Raw genomic sequence first — 21148 nt, 5'->3', positions numbered from 1 at the left:
AAAACTTAACCCTGTTCTCCACTGTCTCTACTTTCTCCCTCTCTTTCTCCTGTTATCTAGAAGGTAACGCTGCCACTCTATTACCTGGGGTAGCTCCAGGTAGTGTCTTTAGACAAAGACGTTTTGTATATATTCATAATGAGGCTATATCACCAATTCTATAAAATGCATAATCAAGGAAAAAGGGTATATATACTATTATGATGGATTCTAAGATTTCTAAGGAATTTTCTCAGACCTCACAAAAGCTATAAACCTAAACTGCTTTCATATTGCTTTAAAAATTCCTTTCCATGCAGAATTTTTATTAGAAAGAAGCTAATAGCAACAAATAAGAAATAATATTCATGTAAAAATACATGTCCCCCCACAGTAATCTCAGTAAACAAAAAAAAAAAAAGAATAAATAAATATCTGCCAATGTTTTCTGCCAAATGTGTTTTAAAAAATTAGGCTTATCAACTACACTCATTATCCACAATTTTTTCCACTCAGTAAAATTACTGCATTGAGAATACTGAAAGATTAACACTGAAATCTAAAACCAGTCTGCTAAGAACTGACATATTTTCTAAAAAAACCATATCCTGATACAGCAACTTCAGGACAGAACTACCACCTTGTATTTTATGTGAAATGTACATACTACCTGTCTGGTTTTTCCTTCCCAAAAGGCCTGTTAAAAACAATACATCCAGTGCTTAAAACCATCAATAGACATTTGATTAGTGTTATTAAAAAACAAGATACCACACAATATCAAACAATACTTCCGCCATTTTGTCTTCAATTCTCCAGCCATTTATTTTACCTGGTGCAGAACTTTAATCACAGGCTGTCATCTTTTTACCAATATTCAATGTCACTATGTTATACTTAAATTATCTCCACTGGCAACACAAAATGATAGACTGCTGCAGCTGATGGCTTTCACTTTGATTCTTAACACAGGGTGGATGTAGGAATGGGACGAACATGCTGAATGCAGGAAATTCAGTAATTTACAAGGGAAGAAGGAAGGCATTTTGTTGAGAGCATTTATAATTCAATTGTGTCCCTATATTTACTTTGCAGTTTATTTTTACTGTATTACCCAATCTATAATGTAAAAAATTTACTACCTGCTTTCAGGGCTATTTATTTCTCTTTAAGAAAAGAAATGGTCCTCTGCCTTTACCTCCACTGAAACATCTATTACAAATAATCTATTCTAAGACTATAAAACTTAACTTTGATAGATGAGGAGAAAGCTACCAGGGAATTCTTCTTATTCAGCAGTTCACATGAAGTCAGCTTCTCAACTCTAATTTATCATTCACCTAATTCATAATCTGGTAAAACACCCTTGAGTTTGGCAGTAACTCTGATAATTCAGTCTATATCCTACTTGCCTTTGGCTCTTGCAATAACAGCAAAGCCCCACAATGTCATTCATTTTGGCTGGATAGGAATTGCTGGAATGAGATATTTTTTATGCGCTATTTAATATTTGATCCCAAATTAGATTTAAAGGAGAGGCATGAATTAGACTCCAGTTTTGAAAAACATGCATCTCAGTATTTACACATCCATCTAAGCTCTGTTCAGCTCAGCTCCTACAAAGGCCTCAACAATTTCTTGAGTTGAACCCCGCAAAGTATCTGACTTCTAGTGACCTCCTCTAAAACGGAAGTCAATCAAGTCACAACCAGTTCTAATCCAAGAAAATACATTTGTTTCTAAAAGTATGCCACAGGAAGAAAGCACAGCGTTTGCATTGAGGCCACATTCTCAGCTGCCACAAATCCACACTGCTGCAATAGCAGCAATGGCTATTTATACCAAGCAAAGAATGTGTTCTTATTTCAAAGCAATTAGAATAATGAGCCTCATCTCTTATTGTTAATTACATTCTCTGATCACAGTGCAAAAACGCACAGAGAAAGAATTCACAATTCTCCTATCATTTTTATTCACCTCTGTTCTCTGATATAAAACAGTTTAAAATATACTTCTCTCTCTGATAGCATGAGAGATTTAGACTTTCATTGTCAATGGAATTTGGGGATGTGAATCATCCTGTGTGCCACTGACCAAACAGGAATTAAGCATACATAATGATCAAAAAACAGGGCAAAGAAATAACCTTTTAGAAGAGGCACAATTGGGAGAGGTGATACATTGTCGTCATGTAGGAATGTACCTTGAAATTCAGCTTTTGTAACCAGGAAGACACACCTGGAAAAAGGAGAGTGTTGGCCAAATCCTGATGTCAATAGCCACGTGCTTACGGAGTTCCTCTGAAACATCCAAGGGCACCATATGACCTGCTGTAGTGCCAGAGTCATACAGGCTCAGGAGCCAAATCCTGTTCTGGATCAAAAGGAGCAAGAGAGAAAGGGCAAGGTCTGCAGATCCTCCCTGGCTGGACCCTGCTGGGTACAAACCCCTGCACTGCTGCTGACAGAACACTCAGAACGGCTGGGCTGTGTGTTGTCTCCCCAGACTAGCACACCACATTCCCAGTAGTAAGCACCTTAACTAATGAAAACTTCCAAATGCCAGCAGGAAAGACTGTCCCAGCTGCATGCAAAATAGTTATACTACATCTTCATACTCCTGCTATGCAGATGGCAATGCTTTATTTTCTACTGGTTTAATTATCATTGTTTCTATCTAACTGGGCAGCCAGGGCTTTGTGCAAAGTATCACCCAAAGACAGAGCAGGAGGATTTAGCAGCACTGCTGGACAGCAGGCAGATGGTGTCAGGCATCCATCCTCATCTTCCCTGACTGCTCCACACCCATGATACTGTTGATGACAATCCTACTCAGGACAGATGACAAAGCCTCTGTAATTGCACAAACTGGTTTCAAATCTTGTCTTCAGGGATGCATTAGAAAACATGGAAAACATGGAGCATTAGGAAAAGGCACATCCACCCAACATTTTTCTTGCCAAGTTCAGAAGGGAGCAGGTGTTTTTCACTACATGTATTCACTTACATGCAGCCACCAAGAGCACCTGGTAAGAGAGCAAAAGCTTAATGCCACGGACCCAGAGATGACAAACAGCTTTGCTATCCCTCCGTCCCCTCACAGTCATATCTTCACAGCTAAGATGGGTTGAGGTTTGCATGAAATCAGCTCACAGAGAAGTCACAGCCGGGCAGAACTGGGCAAGCACAGGTGATGCTGAAGGGCAAAGAGAAGCACTTTGAAGAATTTACAGTTATTTTTCTCAGCAAGACTGAGAAAAATCCCATAAAATTACTGGAGATAGTCCTCTGTGTAAAGGGATATTTTTAATCAATTTCTCAAACTTGGTCCCTAGTTTTCAGATGTCTCTCATCTAACACTACTATATTCTGCTGCATGTTTTCCTTGTTATTTGAAGGGAATGATGAAACCACTGTCCTTTAGGTTGACAGAGTGCCCAAATTTAACTCCTCAACAGCCACAGCACACTGCAAATACATCCTCATATTGTTGATCTTGGATCTTACTTTCAAACTCCCTCTGAAAATTCTAGGATGAGGTCAGTGGCTGAACAATCTTTGTGAAGCACAGTGGAACTGTTATAAAAAATATTATGTCATAGTCAGAGCATTTATGCATAGGAAATGGAAAAATATTAAAAACAAACCACCAAAGCTAATTTTATCAATCTTCCCTCCATTAATGCAAACATACACTAGGATGAGTATCTTCAAGAGAAATTGTGCAGGCTTCCAGGTCAAAAAGCCAAGAACCTACTCTGGGGAAGAGGAAGGATCCATGACTGCTGTCAGTCATGGTAGACATTCACCACTCATAAAATGGGATCCTCTCCACATTGAAAAGTATCACTAATTAACAAATAATAACAAACAAAAAAATTATTAATATGGATTTTTGAACTCTTCATAAAATTTATATAATTCAAGCAAGAAGAGCACAAGAGATTAGGGAAAAAGATACGAAAAAATTTACTTTTGCTCCAAAACAGGGAAATCTCAGCACACCAAAGCAGCAAAATGATATAGAAGTACTCTCTACTTAATTAAATTAATTTACTCTCTTACTCTTAATGAGGCAGGAGTTTGCAACAGAGAGAACTACTGTGTGTGCTGGTTTTAGCTGAGGTCATTTTCTTCACAGTGGCTTATGGGGCTGTGTTTTGGGTTTGTGCTGAACACAGGGTTGATGATACAGAGATGTTTTTGTTATTGCTGAGCAAGCCTTACAGAGCCAAGCCCTTTTCTGCTTGTGGTACTGCCACACTGGCAAGGAAGTTAGGGGTGCAGGGAAGGTGGGAGAAGACACAGCTGGGGCAAGTGACCCAGGCTGTCAAAAGCAATATTCCAGACCATATAAAATCATGCTGTATATGTAAGTGGGTAAGAAGGAGGAAGTAGGGCATGTTTGGATTGGTGGCATTTCCCTTCCCAAGTAACTGCTCTGCGTGAGGGGGCCCTGCTCTGCTGGGAATGGCTGAACACCTGCTTGCCCATGGGAAATGGTGAATTAATTCTTTGTTTTGCTTTATTTGTAGGTGTGGCCTTCACTTTCTCCAGTAAACTGTCTTTATCTCAACCTGTGAGTTTTCTCACTTCCACCTTTCCTGTTTTCTCCCTGATCCTGCTGCTGGATCGGTGAGCGAGGGGCTGGGCAGGGCTTGGCTGCTGCCTGGGGTTAAACCAAGAGACTGTGACACTAATGAATTTCAGCAAAGTGGTGAACTGCAGCTCTGCAGGCACCACTGACCAGCACCAGAACAATGCAGCATAGGAAAAGAGCATACAGAATAAAACAAAATCCTAACAAAATGCACAATTGTGAACCGGCTCGAGAGGCTGTGAACTGTCATCATATTTCCTTTTCAAGCAAGGGCAATACTTTCTGGTTTTAGAACGGGAGAGGCCTTGCCCTCTGAAAATTTTTGCTATGCTAAGAATAAAATGAATGGAAGACACAGAGCCTAGAGGAAAATAAGGGCAAGATTTTCCATGAATAAGCAGCAAAATCCCCTGTCACCTTGTCTTTGACAATGCTGCACACTAACTACTGATGTTAATTCAGTAACTTGGAAAAAGTCCTGGATGAAACCTGAATTAATATGGACAGGGAGTTAGTAAAGGCTGTTCAACCATGTGTTTTGCTTTTTCTAAAGCTCTGAGGCACTGGAAACTGGCCTCAAATCTGACCTTTTCTTTTTTTTTTTTTTTTTTCTAAAAGGATCTAGTTTCAATGCTGAGAATAGCTAAAAAGAACAGAGCTTTCTGCTACTTCTTATCAAACAGTATGGTCACGTGCCACAGTTCCCCCAACTCCCAATTAAAAATCAGTATTTGTGACCCAGCATCTCTGAACAGGCACAATACAAAAACAAAAAAAGGACAATAACAATTTCTGAGTTCTTAATTCTTGCGCCCTTCTTCCCTTCTTATCATCTCATACAGAAGCAAGTCTTTAAAAAATGTTATATGTAACACATATACATTGGTGCAATAATAATTGTCTGCTAGGACTTAAAGTGAAAAGGTAAGTTTTGTGTTATGTCCTCTTCCCCCAGAGTACTGTGGGGTCCAAAAGCCTACCTACCTCATCCCTCCTTTCTGCAAAAATCTCCTTCCATACTTTAAACCAGCAGATGGTTCCTTAGTATATAAAACAACATTCTCCTCCTCTTGTAGCAAAAAATTAATTTCATGACTGCAAATTCAGAAGATTCCTGCTACTGACACAAAAGGCGTGGTGGGTTCCATCAATGCAATTATCTCCTATCTTGCAGTTGCCATAGACAGAAATGGTATTGGGGGTGTTTTTCACTTTGGTTTTTGCTTTGTTTGTTTTTTTTAAATATCTTTTCTTACTTGTTGCAGGAAGCAGATTGCATTCTTTGCCCTCCATTTTTACTGCTCGTGCAACACGCATTTCATCTGTAGATAGGTATTAGTTCTGCCAGGGCTGAGAGACAAGTTCAAGGCTGGGAACAGAGTTCCATCCTGGCACAGACATGAGTTTATCAAAGGATCTCCACTAGCACATGGCACCAGATAACACTGATGATAAAACACACATTATGCTGCAGAAACATGATTAGAAACTCTTATCTGCTGCACTTCTATAGCGACAATTTCCTTTTCCATGCCCTGTGGGCATTAGCTACACTTTCCACAAGCAGAAATGAAAGGCAGAGTGAAGATTCCCCCCGTTCCTCCAGACCCACTTAATCTAGGCTAACCCACTTCTGTGAAGCAATACCATCAAATTTCTTCTGACATTTTTTAAATTTACTAAGAGTTTCGAAGATGCTATACTTTGTCATGAAACTGCAAACATTTCCAAACATATTGCAAGTGATTGTGAAGAGAAAAAGGATATTTGGTGAGAACCTGCACTGTGGTCATGTAGAATAAGACAGATTGAAAAGTAATTGAATGTGTTTTGAAGGTGAAAACAGGGTTTCTGTGAAGAAAGTGCTTTATTATATTCCTACTATCCAACTTCCCCCTGCTCCACGAAACACAAAAGAGATAGGCAAAAACAGGTGTCCTAAGGGATAAAGTTGGAAATAAAATAAGGTAAGAATAAAATGCACAAAGTGGAAATGAGACAAGTCCAAAGAAGGAAGACAGAGGAGCCACAATAAAGGGAAGAGCAGGGGGAGAATCAGAAAGTCCCCTTTCTAAGACTGCTAACATCAAGACAGAGGAATTAAAGAACAGCAAAAAAGAAAGAGCACAGTGCTTAAAGCAGAGGGGAAAACAGAACACGAAAGAATACTTAAATTTTTCTTGTTAATTGGATTCACCACTGTGAAACTTTCCTAAACTATTAAAAAAAAGAGGACATATCTCCCAAATAAGACTGGGCCAATATAGGAACCAAAAAATCACCTGTAAATTATTAACTAACGCACTTAGAAATTTGCTTTTCAATATTCACAGCTCCTTTTCTTTGTATTTTGGGGAAGTAAACTTCCCTCACTACAACAGTACCAAGAAATCAGTGGGATCTTGCCAAATTTCCCCTCCCCTATAGAAACACGTTTAAAATGTTACTTTCATTTACAAGTTCCTATGTTTTTGCCACCAGTTATATGGCTGAAAGTCATAATCCTTCGATTTGTAATATCATAACATTTCCCCAGCAAAGTAAGTAGTACAACAAGAGCTTATGTTTTCAGGCTGGAAAAAAAATACCAGGAAAACACGAGCCTTTAAGAAACAATAGCCCTGTTTTCATGACAGTCTCTATTATGTAGACAGAAAAATAAGGTAACTGAAACAAAGCAGCTGTATTGTTCACAACAAGGAGAAAGGATTGTCCAAAGTAAAGTGTTTGATTGCTCCCATGAGGGTTTGGTGACACTGCAATGTGTTCTTCACATTACAGAAACATGAGAAATTATTTGGTAGTGGTTGAAGGCTTTTTGTGTACCCACTAGTATGATAAAACTACACAGTATGGTCAAGAGAAAATTGTTTTACTCTAAAGAACAGCAAACCACAATTAGGCAGAATACCTTCAAATGTCACTGGAGAGTGCACAGATTTCTTCCAAATTTATGGATCTGGCAAGTTATGTACATATTCACTTCATGCAGCATCAATTTCTAAACATGTTCCAAATTTTCAGTGATTTAGTTAATCACACCAAGCCTAGTCCTGCAGGCCTTTGTTGTAACAGAAGGCAACACAAGCGATTCCACTGCCATCCAAGGGCATTTTTTCATGAAGAAAAGGACCTCTCATAAACAACAGCCTGAAGTCATAAGCAAACAACACACTGGGGAACACTACGCCTATATAATCAATGTTAAATTAAACCACAAAATATTCCATGTATACAGGTACAACAGAGAAAGAGCTACAAATCTGCAAGGATACACAGTCCTTTTGATGTGAGACTACCTTTAAGACCATCAGCAGTGTGAAACACTGTCCTTTTAGTGTGCTGTGCTATTCAGAGCATTCATACCCAGCTCTGCTCCCAAAACCATTTCTGAAACTTAGTATTTTATAAAGGAGACGTGAGGCATGTGGTATGTAAGCTAACAGTGAATAATAAGGAAAGACAGTAACCTCTAAGACTGTTCGTTTTCATGTAAACTGGAAGGTGATGTGGTGGCATTTAATCCTGACCTGTCCTCTTATGGAATGGGACCCTCAGAATATCTTATGTCTCGCCTGAAGGGGCAAGATCTCAGTGAAGATGACATCCTCAAATGCATTAAAAGCACTGCCTGCATGAGAAACCTTGTTTCTGATAGAGAAAATGTGCATGCCCTTAGCAGTCTGAGCAACCAGGCTGCAGCCACATTTGTTCTGAATTAGGCAAGTGACATTTGATTGAAACTTCTAAAAGAAAAACCACACATGAGATCAGGTAAAACAGACCTTGGGCTTGATTTCTGCTGCTTCAATAAATGCAAGGTGCCTTTATCACACCAACTATCTTAACAGCTCAGTGAACAAGGAGCCATGCAGAGGAGCACAAGTTGCATCAGACTAAGACCATGACATTTTCCCTACCATGTATCCAATGAGTAAAAATTAAGGCACCATTAATATGAAAACAAACATTGTTGAACAGAAAATGAACCCAAGACAAACAGCAGAAGAGAGTCAGTTAAAGAAGAAAGGTTTCGCATACATTTGCCAGTTTACCTGCTGCTGTATCATTCAACAATGGCAAAGGACAGTCACTGCAGTATTGCATTTTGTTATATTTATCCATTTTCCCTTTCTTGCAGGATAGTACAGAAAATAGCTCAATAAAACACCTTTGTGTAATTGTCATCAGTTATTCTTGAATAATATTATTCCCCAAAAATAATTTCATGATTCCTATCTGGGAATTAGGAAAAGCCCCTTAAAAGCCCTGGTTTTGTGATGAATGGAAGTCACAGCATAATCTTTTGAGGTCTGGAGAACAGTACAATCACATTAAATTCCCTCAGCTCAAGAAATGTCATCTTTACATCAGCTGGTATAAAAAATTGTTTCCAGCCTGAGGCAGCTATGATAAGGGATTTAGAAGTCATCACCATGTGGGCCAAGAGATACAAAGGAATGCATCACCACATATAAAGTGTCTGCTTCTCAGAATTTTGGAGCTAATGTTCTCACAGCTGTGTATGACTTAGACCAGCTGGGAAGAAGAAAGGAACTAAATTAGTCACTAGAAGGATCTAATATTTTGTCTAACCTGCATTTTAACACTCCAGCAGCAGAACTGTTGGTAAGCAAAATAAGATCAGATCGTTATCCAGCAAGGGATGGGGCTGTGAAGTCTCTTGGAAGCACGGTAGAAAACACACACTCCTGGGGGCAGGCAGGCAAAGATGACATTTCAGTCCTATCTGTGCACTGCTGAGATACTACCAGCAGCTGAACAGCCCTCAGCACAACTGAGGGGGGCCATAGGTTACACAAAATTACCACAGACCATCCGGCACTCCCAAGCATGCCTGTGCTGTTCCACAGACAAGAGGGAAAACCTTTTGGAAAGACTTACTCAGTAGCCTTAGCACAGCAGTTTCCCTACAGCAGGCATCAGAGTTTCTGTAACATGACACACAGGCACTAAGCTCAAGATGAAATCTTTAATGGCATTTACAGCACTCTTGACTAGGATCAGTTTGTGACCCTCACCCATTTACATGACTAAAGCTCACTTATGGCAGAACTTGGTGGTTTTTGAAAGAGTTGGATGGCTGAAGTCCACTTTATTCATGGTAATGATATAAAGTGCTATCAAAGCCTTCACTTGGTGTAGAAATAAGTGAAATGAAAAAAACTCCCACTTTCTGTGGCAGAACAAGGGTCCCATGAGAAGATGCTCATCTGAATTTCAATGAGCTAGAGCAATTACTGTAAACTTCTCCTGTACCATCCCTCCTAAATGGCTCAAGTGATGAGCTGAAGTTACCAACACAAAACTTCTTGTACATCAGATATTCACACAGACAGAGGTCTCTGCTGAACTCACTTTTATTATTCTAACTCTCACCACTTTTGCACATCTCCTGTTTCCTAATAAAAGGTAAGCAATGGTATTTACACTCTCAAGAGGGCAGCCAGTTATTTAATGTATAAACTTGGAGAATGGCTTGATGTATGTTGGTGACTAGGAAAGAGACAGACAGCAGCTTATTAAACATGCTATTTGTTCATTCTTTTATTGGAGGATACTGTCTTCAATGACTGTCAGTCTGCTGTCAGAAAATAACCTATATTTTAAATCAGGAAAAAAGAGTGTCAAGTAATCTGTATAGTTAGTGGGTGCTTTGCCTTCCTTGGGGTGAAGCTATCAGCTGCTGAACATATTTCCATTTTTTGTCAATGCATGTTTTCCCATTTTTTTCTTTAGACACAAGGCTATCAAAAGAGTAGCATTCCTAATGAAACATATTCTATTAAGCTCCCTGACAATGGATGCATCTTTTAGGTCGCAGTGAAAAGTACTGCATTTGTTTTAAAAACCAACCAACTAACAAACAAAAAAACCCAAAACCCCCGCCTCCCCAAAAAGTACTCCAGCATGTGAGCTAGGTTACCCTCCCCTCTCTCCATTAAAAAAAAAAACCAAAAACAAACGGACAAGAGGAATATATTCCAAACTTTTCTTAAGAAAATAAAAGAGAAAAGGGAAGGGGGGGAGGGAAATTAACTGACAAAATTGATTTTTTGAAACTTGAATCTTCATTAAAGCTGTTTTGTCAAGAGATTTCTTCATTAGCTTTCTTTTCCTTCTGTTACAAAGTGGTCAAAAATGACATTTCTAAGAGTTCTGCTTTACTTTGAAGCTGTATCTTAAATTGAAGTGATCTCAATCTAGGCTGTTTCAATTCGAAACACTACCTAGCAGAATTATAGGTTTCATCTGGAGAAAAGCTTTGGAGGTTTATTTGAATTCATGCTACCCAGACTTGATCCTCTTTTGGTTTCAAGAGCCTCCCCAAAAGTGCATCCATGAGCCAGATGCAAATTCTATCTCTGTCTAAAATGTAATCTTAAAACTTACTCTTTAAACTTTCCTTAGAGACTCTTTCTTTAGCTTATGATATATACAAATGAGTAATCTGAGCATTTATATGAAGACCAAAAAAGAGAAACTCTCTCAAGTTACTGCTCTAAGCAAGGGCAGGGTTCGGGGAAGCCTCTTGGGCTCTTGCTTGCTTTTCTATTTTATTGCTCAAGCTGTAAAGCAGGTGTAGCTAACTACTTAAAGAAACTAAAAAGAACCTATAAAAAAACCAAATATCTATAATCACCTAAAATTAAAATAGTATAAAAATAAAATATTTTTCAAGACACAGTATCTTGGAAACTTCTTTCTCATAAAAACATGAAAGATTTTCTCTTTCAATCAGTATTCAAATTCTTAGCTCTTAATTACTTGAACTATTTTTAGACTAATACCATTTGCACATCTTGGAAAACAAGTTCAGGACTGAATCTTCACCATCTGGGACCTGCAAATTCTATCTGATAAACCTCTGGAAGGAGGAACAAACATACAGCTTCTCTAAGTATTTAACACTTAAAGAGAAATTTAAATCCTTCTGGGAGCCTAATACGTCAATTAAATCCATACACTCTAGAAACATCAAAGCTTGTTGCTATACTTCATTTTTTAATAAAGAGTATGGTTTTCAAAAAGACAACATAAAAAGTCCTTAAGACTTGTCTTAAACTTATGGACTGAGGTATATGGAGTAAAAATGTTATTAAGAGAGGGCTAAGCAGCACACAGAAACAAACCTTGATCTTCAGGTCTGTTTCCATCATTTTTTCATTCAGATCGGAATATCTTTTAAATTTACGAGTTGAGTAAAATATTTCTATATTCAAAAGCATGAGTGAGCAAAATATATAAAACCTTATCCTTATCAATAGAACAAAAAATAGCACGGGCAACAATTTATTAATTATACCTGCTTAGTAATGGAAATGGAAGTAGTGCTTAGTTGGTGGATTACATTTTATTATGACACAAACTCCAATTACAACCCATGAAAGCCTTTTAAAATACAAATATACTCATTCAGGGCAAAGTTCACTCACTAGAAGATTCCATTACAACAGCACTGTAATATTTGCTAACCATATTTCAAGGAGAATCCTAAAGTCAGAGGGGTCACCTAGAACCCTCTTCACACAGCAAAAGAAGGAAATAGAAACGTTAGTGTTTGTTTTTTAAAAAAAAGGCATAAAAAGATGTAAATTCTGCATAAGGATTCAGTTCTTAAAATATCTCTATTGTTGTCCTGGTTTGTATTTGCTCTCTCCAATACCCCAAACTGGCATTTTTTCAAAACTGTTATATTGACTGTCATTATTTGCTAAAGATGTCCAGAACTCTGCTAAGGGATTCTTTTGGCCCTGCTCAGTGTTGGTTTTTGCATAGGAGCAGAAGGGCGATTTTTCACCCAGCTGTCATCCCCAATACTTGAGGTTGGACCACTGCTGCTCCAGAGTAGCCCTTTGCACTGGAGAACACAGTGATTCTTTCTTTTACCTGCACCCACTGCCAGGCTGCTGAATGCAGCCATGAACAGAGCTCTTAACACAAACAGTATTTCCTAATTTGAAGTATTTTTAGTATTATTCTAATGCAAGTTCCTAACACTTTTATGCATATCAATGCTGCATGTACAAGCATTTTTAAGATTTCAAAGGTTTTCATGATACCATCCTTACCTATGTAGTTTATCCTCCAGAATCCCCATGTACTTCTCAGCATTTTCTTTTACACTGGTCACTGGAAAATAAAGGCCAAAGTTAGGTAATGATATAACTTTACAGTTCTGAGGGGGTTTTCTTTTTTTAAACCAACTCATCTCTTACCCACATATTTTACACATGTCAGTCAGGAATAAGAATTTCATTAATCTTTTTCACATTCAAATTGCAGTGTGGGTGTCTTCTCCCTTTTTTCTTGAAAGTCTATTGTATCTCTATTATAATAATAGATCAATAAAAAATGCATTAACCTCTTGGCTGAGCCAGAAAAATGTTGAGACTAACAAACACACAGTATGCAGAAGCTTCCTGTTGACAAAATAAAAAACAAATAAAGGCAACAATGACAGCTAAAAAAAATCATCCCCACAAAACCAGAAATATTATCCATTACTCCTCTTTACCTTCAGGAGAAGTAAGCCAGCCTTACAAATACATCAGTCCATGCAGAACAGTCCTTTAAATTGTTATCAATCTTGTATCAAACTTTTCTGATAAAACCAAAACACTATCGAATGAAAAGAAATACCACTCAAGATTGTTAGGAAATTTAGGTTGGAGTATTTTGTGGTTGGTGTCTGGGGAGATAGTTGTGTGTGTGTCTGTTTATTTTTGAAAGCTCAGACCTAGACATTCTCTTAGCCCCTACAATTTCTTCGCCCAGAAGACACTCCAAAAGACTACTTAACTATAACACACAACAACAAAGCTGTTCTTTTGAATGACCATTGGTACTCCATCAATGGTAGAAAGTAAACCTCTTCCAGGAAAATGGAGGCTTTTAGATAATCACTATTTCCACAATATGACAACTTTTCTTCCCTCCTCCCTATAAGCTGCTTGCGAAGTCCAAGTCTCATAAGACTGTAAATCACTTGGTCTCTTTTAAAGTCTTAATTCATTGTACATCAAATATATATTTTATGTGAAGAGGCATCCTACAGAGCATCACTGTTTTTATGGGGAAAACATGCTAAAAGGGTTGGGTACCCTGTGAGTTTACACACTCATCTCCCCCACCTTCCTTACAGTACGATGGCTCCAAGCACAGGTTACACACAAGTGCTTTCCCTTTCTGTGTTTGTTGGGTTTTTTCCCCTCATAAAGTCGAATGTCCCCCACCAAATCCTGATCTGAAAACTCAGCATTAGCCAAATCAGCTGTGCTAAAGTTTACACACAGAGGAGCTCACTGAGATAATACCATTAGCAGCAAGCATCAGGGTCAGTGTAACACCGACTGTCTGCAGAAGGTGGTGCGCGCCAGGTCACACAGAGTCACACATCACTGAAGCTGTCTGCAATGCAACGGCAGGTATAGAACACATGTTGCAAGGTTGATTTACTTGTTTGTTGTTTGTTTTGTTTGATATATGAGTTTATTAGATTAGCAAACAAGCAAACCAACCAAACAACAAAAAAACCTGAAACAATCAAAAAAGCCAAACCCACCACAGCCCCAGCAGTCTGGAAGCAGGATTCTGCAATATTTTATTGTACATAGACAACTGCATTAGTTTATACATTCACAGGCCCAATCACTCATTAGAAAAGTGCTGATGAATGTTATGCAAAAGGGTTTATAAGGATTTCTGCAGTGGCACTGGAGACTAAATAACTTTCCCTAGCTAGTAGCAGGTCTGTAACTACAGCGCTTAGTAAAAGCTCACAGTTTCCTTACCATGCTTTTATTCCTACACTTCCTGTAGAACTGTGGAGAGCCTGCAAGCTGGCAAGTCTTTCTTTAATGACAGACTACAGCTTTATAAAAACGGCCAGCACTTCTTGCAAACTCCCTATCCATCAATCCCCAAAATGTGCTGACCTGAGGCCCGGTGCACACTTTGATAGCAAATAGCTTCAAGGTGTTCAGGTGCTGTACTTCCCCTTCTCTTGCCATTGTCACAGTGTCCTTCAACGTGAGATGTTACAACTCAGGGGCTTATTCTTTTGGATAATAAATATAATATCAGCAGATATTATTAAATTTTGGAGAGGGATGAGAAGAGGTGGAGAATCTGTTTCACACTCACTTTGTTTCTAACCGATATAGTGACTTCTTACGTTACATGAAAGATAAACCTTGCTTTCAATTTCTCCTGCTGTGCTTGTCACTTTTTAATTGGGTTTGATCTGATAGAGTAATTCGCACTTTCACAGTTCAGTCCTGCCCCTACATGCAATTTTACAATGCCCTTGAAGTACACAGCTTAATATATCAGCATTATTCAATGACAAAAAGTAATGGGCAAGAATACACCACTAGTCAAAAGTAGGTCAGCAAAAAGCTAACACTCATTTGGAAATCACCTCACATCACTAAACCCTACTCTCTCCTGTCAAACGTTTTAACTACATTAAAAGAGATGCAAACTTTGCTGCTGAAAGAGAAAGCTCCCCAGACTAGCTTTGTCTCCTTGCCTTCTTCTCCGTGTAATTGGAAAAGCTGTGACCTGGAGATTTTGCTGGAAGGAAAACATATCTTCAAAATCTGATTAAGGTTACTTCCCTTGCAACAAACTGTAGACAGCACTGCAACAAATAATTTCAGCCTTTTAGATCATCCATTGAAATAGAAGACAAGCAAAAGATTAGCAGATTTTTTTTGTTCTAATGTAATGAATCTATTCACCATCACTTCAAAGCAAAAAAAAAAAAATGCAAACAGGAAACTGTATGTGCTTTCAATCTGGCCAAGAAGGTACTAGATGACAGAGAAAGAAAAAAAAATAATAATTTATGAGATTCTTCTCTGCATGCCAAATGGTTTATTTTTACATTTAAGTGAATGGAGTTGCCTTTTTCCACTAGTTCTCTGGGGATTTACATGCTTAGCTTATATCAGCCTTGAGGGGAGTTATTAATATAAAGAAACATAAACTCTCTATTAAAATTAAGAAGTATAAATACTTGCAGAAGATCAAAACACCAGGTTATTTGCTAAGACTAAAAATAAACTTCTCTTGTGAAGTCTTAATTGAAGAAAAGTGAGTCAGCATTTCTTTCCCTTGTTTTATCTTAAATTTTTCTAGCTTCTTACAGCAAAGTCCAATCTTGGAATCAGTTCTGGTCCAACAGGACTGAGAAGCAGCAGTGAGCTCCTGTGGTGGCCTTTTAATTGCTTCAGAATGTAAATCTGCTGTTTTAGAAGCCGCATAGATACCATTCAATAATTAACCTATATAGCATTCCTTTAAAATATCATTACGTGTCATTTCTCATCTGAAGGCAGCCCCAGTGGGGTAATGCTGTTTCTATTACTTACAGAGATTATTCAAGCCCGCACATGAAAGCCTAACATTACTTTTATTCTTCAGTTTCTTATTCTTCGGTCCTCAAAATTGAACTTAAAAAGACCTATGGACTATAAGATATGCTTTGGATACTATGATCAATATTTTCTAAAACTTTATAAAACCTGAGTATTTGACTGGAGATACCTCAAACCCAGTGTTCATATGGATGCTCCAGATGTAAATGGTTGGCAACTCAGAAAAATAAATCTTAAAAATTGAACAAGGGTCTTAAAAAACAGTAGTCAATATCACAGTTTTCACAGAGGAGTAGTTCTTACCAGACAAGTCATTCACCGAGTCCAAGAGATACAAAGTCTGAAGTAAAGTTTTTGCCTTCCATCCTAGAAGGTATTATTTTTTTTTTCTTTTTCTTGTTCTTTTTTTATGGATAGACAGTGTGGATGAATAATGACACATAGTTTTACACAAAATTAAAGGTTGGAAGAGATGCAATAGCTCCTACACCAACACCCAGCGTAAAAAGAACTGCCAGACATTACCTGCCTGCATGACAAGCCTGATACCTACAAAATTAGCCTTTCTGATCCACAAGCATAATGTTCCTTCTCAAATATTACATTATGTAGAGTAAAACTCCCACTGGTGTAACAGTGTTCACAGGGGTTTTCAGATGAGGGAAGAGAAAAGGATTTGACTTCATGTTTCAGAAGGTGTGATTTATTATTTTATGATATATATTACATTAAAATTATACTAAAAGAATAGAAGAAAAGGTTTCCTCAGAAGGCTAGCTAAGAATAGAAAGGAAAGAATAACAAAGGTTTATGTCTCGGACAGAGAGCCGAGCTAGCTGGGCTGTGATTGGCCATTAATCATAAACATCCAAGATGGGCCAATCACAGATGCACCTGTTGCATTCCACAGCAGCAGATAATCAATGTTTACATTTTGTTGCTGAGGCCTCTCAGCTTCTCAGGAGGAAAAAATCCTAAAGAAAGGATTTTCATGAAAAGATGTCAGCGACACACTGGCTTCAATGACATTTCTGCCTGACTTAAGGATCTAGGAATAAAATAAAAAAACTGCATAGACATGTATTGATCTGAGGACAGAATTAGGTGTGAAGAAGGCTGACATGTTGCTTCTCCTGTCACTATACTTTTTTTAATGCAAAAATTGTTATTCATATTTATATAAAATGAAAGCAGAAAATGATTCTATGCAAATCTGTCTGATCTTTTCTGTCATGAAAGATGTACTGCATTAATGTGTGAAGCTGGGGTCTGAAAAACTGAAGAATGGCTTTGATATATTTAAAGGTTCACTTGAAAAGAGTGACACTTGACATGACATCTTAACTGTCCAACTACATGTCACGATGATTTATCAAGCCTCAGTAACAAGATTTTGCATTACAGAATGGTGAGGAATTTTGCATCCTGCAGACAGACAGGGGAAAACCCCAAAGAACAAGCTCTGTGAAGAACAATCGCCACTCTCCTATACATTGTTCTCAAGGAACCAAAGTAGAAAGAACAGAAAAGGTCAGGATTAAAGGCACAAAAATAAATGCCTTATTTAAGAAGTGTAAATACTTTTAAAAGGCAAATGAAATTCTATGCTGGTTCTCAGTCATCCAGTAATGAAGTAAATACCGAGATACATAGTTATTATCTGTCTTTTCCAGTAATTGTGGTTTGTTCTAAGAAATGTACTAACCCTCTGAATAACATTGCAACACAGCACAAAATAACTGAGGGAACCACTGCCACCAGACATGAGGTGGCAAAAATTTGGGAGGTCAAATGGACTGGCTATTCTGCAATTAAAAACACTACATAAAGGTGAACTGGAAACACAAACATCTGTACTGAACATCTAAGAAATGAAAGCCAGACATTTAAAGGCAACCTAATCTTACTTGACTAGAGTAAGATTGAGTTATGGAATCATCTCAAATTAGGCAGAGAATATTTTCAACTAGAGCTGAAAATATTCTTTACCTAATTTGAGATGATTTCATAACTTAATCACAAGTTTTTTTTCCATAACGCAAAATCACAAGGTTTTTCCCTCTTTCTGTAAGCAGCTGGCCTGGAGAATAGGATACTGTCCTGCCACAGAAATGGAAAGCTGTGCTTTGCAGTGGCATAGCACTGGCAGGCAGCTCAGGAGCAGCCACTCTGATGGGTCTGAGATCTGTGAATGCAGCAGGGCTGTACCATGCAGGGCTGCTAGACAACCTCAGTCCCTCTGGGCAGAAAAGATGACTGCAACAACAGCTGGGTGATTCAGTCATGTTGATCTTATCATAATCCTATCTCACAGGAGAAGAGAGGGCTTTCAGGGATCCACTGTCAAATGACACTCCACTGCTTTCAGAGCTCTCAGAGGGATGGAGTATGTAGTGTCTTGTCCATGTGAACATTTCCATCAACATCACTTTCCTCTCCAGCACTAGGCAGTCAACTGCTCTGATATCACAGGGCAGCACTTCTCTTATATAGAAGCAAACAAAGAAAGGTTCCGTCTGGAGCATCACAGTCTTAAAACATTTTGCTCACTCTCACATTTAAAATCTTGTAGAATATTTCCACTTTATACTCTCTCACTCTGGAAAAATATGGGAAGTAATAAAAATCTATGAAGAGTAATAGAGAAATACAAAATTGGCACAACACAGGACAGCATAGCATTTTGGCCCTAATACTGCACTGAAACAGGAAAAGACTGAAACAGTGTGAACAACTCACCTTCCTCAGGAAGTTCCCCTTGGAGCTGTGGATTACAGAGTGTCTACTGTTCCATTTCTCCCTAGCACCTGGGTACATCCTGAGCAGGAGGAAGCCTAGTCTATCCTCCAGACATGCTGGGAATGGGTGGGCACTGCAAGCCCAGGAGAAACAGCTTCCTCTCTTTAGGAGATCACATAAAGGCCAAGTTTGGCCAAATTTTTCCAGGTCAATTGGAAAGATGGCAGTATTTTACACATTGTAGAAGCAGGTAAAGAAAATGCCCCTTCTGCTCGTGTCAAAGTTCTCAGAATATTTACAGATGGCTTAATTTGTAGACCTTGGTGCAACGATGATTTTGAGTATGCAATAAGACAAGTGGCACCTTGCCTTTGATGCAAAAAATTACAACAAAACATAGATAGCATACAGAAGATACTGATTTTAACAGAGAAGCCACATTCTGCTCTCAAGTTAGATGTCAGAGCAGATATAAGTTATGGAAAATCTCAGAATGAACAGAAGTTTGACAAAGAAGTAAAAAACAGAAAATAGATCTTACAAAGAGAAATGACAGGAGGTGCCAGCAGCTCTGCCTATAACAACTGACAATTCTGTCTTTGAGCAAGGCATAAAAGGTTTGCAGAGGCGACAAGGAGCACCCTGCATAAAAAGGTACATTTGAGAAACAGACATTCCCAGAATCTGCCTCCTGAACCTTCTTTGTTGCATGCAGCACTTTTCATCCAAAGAGACAGGTGACCCTTCAAGTTCTGTGATGATTAAATTGCCTATATTCAAGAGAATTACCATACTTTCACATGGTTTCTGAGTTTCTTTCAAATTTCTGAAAAATCTGTCAAACCTGACACAGGAATTCCTTCCATGCTACATGTGGGAGACAGCAGGCAAAAGGAGGCAAATTACTTTCAGTAAATAATTTACCTTAAAAAAAAAACAAAACAGCTGAAATTTTACGCATTGTTTTATTACATAGTATCAAAGCAAGCATACTGATTCTAAACGGAAGGGGCAATAGGCCCAGCAGTCACCAGAGCTCACAATAACATGAAAAAAGATTGGCCTTGATACTTTAAGAGACTATATAAAGAGTAGGGAGAGTCACAAAGCACATAGCACCAGACCACCCACCTGTGCAGCCCCAGGTCTGGAATCAGCCTCCTGGCCTTCCAACTTCTGCCCTGCATGTACCACCTCTGCAGTAACCACAGGCTAGGTGCAGATCCCCTATCACAGGTTTGGTTACTTTTCCACAAATGATTCAAAAGATAGAAATGATTGGAGTGCACCAAATGGAATTTTAAATTGGCTGCAGAAAACCAGGGAGAAAACCATTCCTACATTCTCACTTCAGGAAAATCTATGCTCAAATGAAACGCTCTCTCTGCTTTACACTGCTGACATAAATAAGCCAACTTGCCCCAGAAAGGTTTTCTCCATTGCAGACAGTTAACTTTATTTTTAAACTTTATTTAAAATTAGCTAGGACATGGACTCATGCGCAATGTCCAGCTCCAGAGTGACTGTATAGTGCTACTTCTGGAAGAATGCTGGAGATCTTCACTGATAACATCCTCAGGGGATGAAGGCTCCTGAACTCTCCTATGGGAAAGTGAAGGTTGAATTTTCCTCTCCCATTCCATCACATGGATAGGACCATCCTGTTTTCCTTGCTTCTCTGCAGCTGCCAGAATCATTGTTTACACTTTGTTAAACAACTTACTAACTACTTCAGTATTGAAAGTATCAACTCTTTTCCAAAACCCATGAGAAAAGTTTCCTTTCACTTTCTATTCTTATCTCTCTTGCATTCTTTACTAAGCAACTGGGGAGGAATGAAGGGGAAGGCAGAGGTATCAGAGAGCAATCTGCTTACATTTTCTCCTACCTGGTTCTCCTCTCTGCCTGTTTACCACCTATTACTTCAATCCTCTGCTGACCATCTGTTCAACCTTCCTGCTCCAAAAACAAAAAAAAAATTCCTTTTTTCCTTTCTCCTCACAAAGCAAAGCCTGAACATCAAGGAGAGCCATGTGTCCAGCTTGTCCTCTGTAGATTGTCAGCAGTCACAAGACATCATCTGGAAATCATTACTCACCCGAACAAGGCAACCAGACTCAACATGTGCAAAGGCACCAGAAGAGTTCAAACTCGTTACTTGAATTGCCACAAGTTTTTCCTGGAAGTAAGATTTATTTTAACACTGTTAGATAAGATAAAAAGACCCAGAATGAGCCCTTTATACAGCTATCCAAGACAAACAACAGAGAACAATTAAGGCTTTATGCACAGGCTAAGCTCCATGACAATTACTGACAACACCTAATGCCTATATTATGAAAGGCAGGAACAGGTCAAACATTTTTGTCTGACAGACAAACTATAAAACAAGTGAAATCACAATTCAATTTTCGACTTAAGAGGAT

The 21148-nt window shown here is 38.5% G+C and overlaps 1 protein-coding gene across 6 annotated transcripts in view; it reads right to left on the bottom strand.

The window, feature by feature from the left end:
- The window catches only part of DISC1 (DISC1 scaffold protein), a 189461-nt gene that overhangs the window by 33770 nt on the left and 134543 nt on the right, over positions 1–21148 (bottom strand). For all 6 annotated transcript variants that reach the window (XR_012579569.1, XM_074537482.1, XM_074537478.1 and 3 more), the window contains one exon: positions 12672–12732. Coding sequence is in view for 5 of the 6 variants with exons in the window: in XM_074537482.1 (XP_074393583.1) it covers positions 12672–12732 (61 nt within the window). In the remaining variant the exon portion in view is untranslated. The remainder of the gene's footprint in view (positions 1–12671; positions 12733–21148) is intronic.

This window comes from Zonotrichia albicollis, chromosome 3 (assembly GCF_047830755.1).
Source record: "Zonotrichia albicollis isolate bZonAlb1 chromosome 3, bZonAlb1.hap1, whole genome shotgun sequence".
Taxonomy (NCBI): domain Eukaryota; kingdom Metazoa; phylum Chordata; class Aves; order Passeriformes; family Passerellidae; genus Zonotrichia; species Zonotrichia albicollis.
Note: the sequence above shows the minus strand (reverse complement) of the source record. Positions and strands in the feature narration are given on the sequence as shown.